This window comes from Oryctolagus cuniculus, chromosome 13 (assembly GCF_051225735.1).
Source record: "Oryctolagus cuniculus isolate XC-2025 breed Fujian yellow rabbit chromosome 13, ASM5122573v1, whole genome shotgun sequence".
In the NCBI taxonomy this organism is placed as follows: Eukaryota; Metazoa; Chordata; class Mammalia; order Lagomorpha; family Leporidae; genus Oryctolagus; species Oryctolagus cuniculus.
This window is the reverse complement of record NC_142879.1, coordinates 92,558,878-92,563,190: the sequence shown is the minus strand read 5'-3', so window position 1 is coordinate 92,563,190 and position 4,313 is coordinate 92,558,878. Positions and strand designations below refer to the sequence as shown.

The following is a 4,313-nucleotide window of genomic DNA, read 5'->3' as shown; positions in this document are numbered from 1 at the left end:
GCGCCCTGGTAGGCAGCAGAGGATGATTCAAGTAATGTGCCCCTGCCTCCCACATAGGAGACCTGGTTGGAGTTTCAGGCTCCTAGCTTTGGGTTGGTCCAGTCCTGGCTCTTGTAGACATTCGTGTAGTGAACTAGAATATGGACAATAAATCTCACTCTCTGTCTTATGTTTTTCTGCCTCTCAAATATTAAAAAATAAAAGCAATTAAGTAAAGCCTTGGAATACTTAGGAATTCTACTGTAATAACTATTCCAATAATTACTTTGTTGCTATTATTTGAGAGGCAGTGAGAGAAAAAAATTGAGAAAAAATAAGAGACATATAAAAAGAATAAGAAAGCAAGCTTCCATCTGCTGAAACACCCTCAAATGCCCCCAACGACCTGGCCTGGCCTGGCCTGCCAGGAGATGAGAACTCAATTCATGTCCTTCACATGGTGGCTGGGCCTGAGTTCTGGAGATATAACTTGTTACCTCAGTGTCTGCAAGAAGTTGAAATTGAGAATAAGAGCGAGCAATCAAACCCAGGCACTCTGATACTAGAATGGGGACATTCCAACTGGCATCCGCATCCTATATATTAGACCAAATGCCACTCCTCAAAAGAAATTTCACAATTTATTAAAACAATAGGTAATATATTTATTTGAACATATTAATTATGAACACAAACAATTCCTATTATGTATTTTTTTAAACTTTTATGTAGTAAATATAATTTCCAAAGTATAGTTTATGGATTACAATGGCTTCCCCCCGCCATAACTTCCCTCCCACCAGTACCCCTCCCATCTCCTGCTCCCTCTCCCATTCCATTCACATCAAGATTCATTTTCAATTATCTTTATATACAGAAGATTGATTTAGTATATATTAAGTAAAGATTTCATCAGTTTGCACCCACACAGAACATAAAGTGTAAAATACTGTTTCAGTACTAGTTATAGCATTAATTCACATTGAATAACACATTAAGGACAGGGATCCTACATGAGGAGTAAGTACACAGTGATTCCCGTTGTTGACTTAAGAATTTGACACTCTTGTTTATGGTGTCAGAAATCTCCCTAGTCAATCTTTTTTTTTCTAGGTGGTTTTTGTTTTGTTTTGTTTTTTTTGTTTTTGTTTTTTTTTGTTGTTGTTGTTGTTTTTTTTTTTTGTTTTTTTTGACAGCAGAGTGGACAGTGAGAGAGAGACAGAGAGAAAGGTCTTCCTTTGCCGTTGGTTCACCCTCCAATGGCCGCTGCAGCCGGCGTGCTGCAGTTGGCACACCGTGCCAATCCAAAGGCAGGAGCCAGGTGCTTCTACTGGTCTCCCATGCGGTGCAGGGCCCAAGCACTTAGGCCATCTTCCACTGCACTCCCAGGCCACAGGAGAGAGCTGGCCTGGAAGAGGGGCAACCAGGACAGAATCCGGCACCCCGACCGGGACTAGAACCCGGTGTGCTGGCGCCGCAAGGCGGAGGATTAGCCTACTGAGCCGCGGCACCGGACGGTACATGCAATCTTGATGGGATTATATTGGAATCCCCTGGCACATTTCTAACTCCACCATTTGGGGCAAGTCCGATTGAGCATGTCCCAAATTGTACATCTCCTCCCTCTCTTATTCCCACTCTTATATTTAACAGGAATCACTTTTCAGTTCAATTTCAACATCTCTTTTTTTTTTTATGGTGAAAAAAACATATATTTAGAATTAGCCAGCTGGACTCCGTTCAGATGATCCCAATTTTGTTGGCAACATCCAGAGCATCATAGTCAGTAGCCAGCCGCACATACGCCTTCTTCTCTCCGTCAAGTCTGATCAGGGTGTTGACTTTGGCCACATCAATGTCACAGAGTTTCTTCACAGCTTGTTTGATCTGGTGCTTATTGGCCTTGACATCCACAATGCACACCAGTGTGTTGTTGTCTTCTATCTTCTTCATGGCCGACTCTGTGGTCAAGGGGAACTTGATGATGGCATAGTGGGTAAGCTTGTTTCTCCTAGGGGTGCTCTTCTGAGGGTTTTTGGGCTGCCATCGGAGGCATAGTGTCTTGGGCCACCGGAAAGTGGGGGACGTGCGGATCTTCTTCTTCTTGTGGCTGTGGACGCCTTTCAGCACTGCCTTCTTGGCCTTCAAGGCCTTTGCTTTGGCTTCGACTTTAGGAGGGGCAGGAGCTTCCTTCTTTGCCTTCGGCGCCATCTTGGTCAAAAGGCGAATTTCAACATCTAAGAATAATTGTGTGTTAATTACAGAGTTCAACCAATAGTACTAGAACAACAACAAAAAAATACTAAAAGGGATAAAGTGTTAAATTGTACATCAACAGTCAGGACAAGGGCTGATCAAGTCACTGTTTCCCATAGTGTCCTTTCACTTCAACAGGTTTCCTTTTTTGTGCTTGGTTAGTTGTCACCGATCAGGGAGAACATATGATATTTGTCCCTTTGGGACTGGCTTATTTCACTCAGCATGATGTTTTCCAGATTCCTTCATTTTGTTGCAAATGACCAGATTTCATTGTTTTTGACTGCTGTATAGTATTCTTTTTTTTTTAACAGGCAGAGTGGACAGTGAGAGAGAGAGAAAGAGAGAAAGGTCTTCCTTTTGCCGGTGGTTCACACTCCAATGGCCACTGCGGCCAGCGCACTGCGGCCGGAGCACCACGCTGATCCGATGGCAGGAGCCAGGTGCTTCTCCTGGTCTCCCATGGGGTACAGGGCCCAAGTACTTGGGCCATCCTCCAAAGCACTCCCGGGCCACAGCAGAGAGCTGGCCTGGAAGAGGGGCAACCGGGACAGAATCCGGCGCCCCGACCGGGACTAGAACCCGGTGTGCTGGCGCCGCAAGGCGGAGGATTAGCCTAGTGAGCCGCGGTGCCAGCCTGTATAGTATTCTATAGAGTACATGTCCCATAATTTCTTTATCCAGTTTACTGTTGATGGGCTTTTGGGTTGATTCCAGGCCTTAGCTATTGTGAATTTAGCTGCAATAAACAGCTGCTTTTTTGTTTGCCAATTTAATTTCCTTTGGATAAATTGCAAGGAGTGGGATGGCTAGGTTGTATGGTAGGGTTATATTCACGTTTCTGAGGAGTCTCCAGACAGACTTCCATAGTGGCTTTACCAGTTTGCATTCCCACCAACAGTGTCCATTTTTCCCCACATTCTCACCAGCATCTGTTGTTGGTAGATTTCTTTTTTATTATTATTATTTTTTTTGACAGGCAGAGTGGACAGTGAGAGAGAGAGACAGAGAGGAAGGTCTTCCTTTGCCGTTGGTTCACCCTCCAACAGCTGCCTCGGCCAGCGCGCTGCGGCCGGCGCACCACGCTGATCCAATGGCAGGAGCCAGGTATTTCTCCTGGTCTCCCATGGGGTGCAGGGCTGTTGTTGGTAGATTTCTAAATGTGAGCCATTCTAACTGGGGTGAGGTAAAACCTCATTGTGGTTTTGATTTGCATTTCCCTGATTGCTAGTGATCTTGAACATTTTTTCATGTGTCTGTTGGCCATTTGGATTTCCTTTTTTGAAAAATGTCTACTGAGGTCTTTGGCCCATCTTTTAAGTAGGTTGTTTGTTTTGATGTGGAGTGTCTTGATCTCTTTGCAGATTCTGGTTATTAACTCTTTATCTGTTGCATAGTTTGCAAATATTTTTTCCCATTCTGTCAGTTGCCGCTTCACTTTCCTGACTGTTTCTTTTGCAATACAGAAACTTCTCAATTTGATGCAATCCCAATAGTTGATTTTGGCTTTGACTGCCTGTGCTTCCGGGGTCTTTTCCAAGAAGTCTTTGCTGGTACCTGTATCTTGCAGGGTTTCTCCAATATTCTCTAATAATTTGATGGTGTCGGGTCATAGATTTATGTCTTTAATCCATGTTGAGTGGATTTTTGTGTAAGGTGAAAGGTAGGGGTCTTGCTTCATGCTTCTGCACGTGGAAATCCAATTTTCCCAGCACCATTTATTGAATAGATTGTCCTTACTCCAGGGACTGGTTTCTTACACAGAAGGAAGTCAATAACACAGAAATATATCAATAATGTTTGAAGCACATCTATAAGACAATGGGACCTCCAGTAATGTTAATTTGTTTGTATATTAAAATAATAACAATGATAGCTACATGTAATGAGTGCATACTACCTGAAAAGCACCAATTATAATTTAGTTTACAACCAATTTATGGGGCAGGTAATATTATTACCATTTTAGAAGTGGTTGTATTCAGTCTTAAAAATATTACATAAATGGGGCCAGCTCTGGGGCATAGCAGGTAAAGTTGCCTCCTCAGGTGCTGCCATCCCATATGGCTGCCGGTTCG

General features: G+C 43.5%; 1 protein-coding gene across 1 annotated transcript; it reads right to left on the bottom strand.

Moving 5' to 3' along the window:
* Positions 1-1,688: 1,688 nt before the first annotated feature.
* On the bottom strand, positions 1,689-2,190 carry LOC127487292 (large ribosomal subunit protein uL23-like). Its single transcript, XM_051832480.3, has one exon. It carries the CDS (start codon positions 2,188-2,190, stop codon positions 1,720-1,722), a length of 471 nt encoding a protein of 156 aa, XP_051688440.3. The 3' UTR covers positions 1,689-1,719.
* Between the last annotated feature and the right edge of the window lie 2,123 nt (positions 2,191-4,313).

What these genes read in the sequence shown, in the direction of transcription:
- LOC127487292 (XM_051832480.3), bottom strand. Translation starts at nt 2,190, where the DNA reads ATGGCGCCGAAGGCAAAGAAGGAAGCTCCTGCCCCTCCTAAAGTCGAA.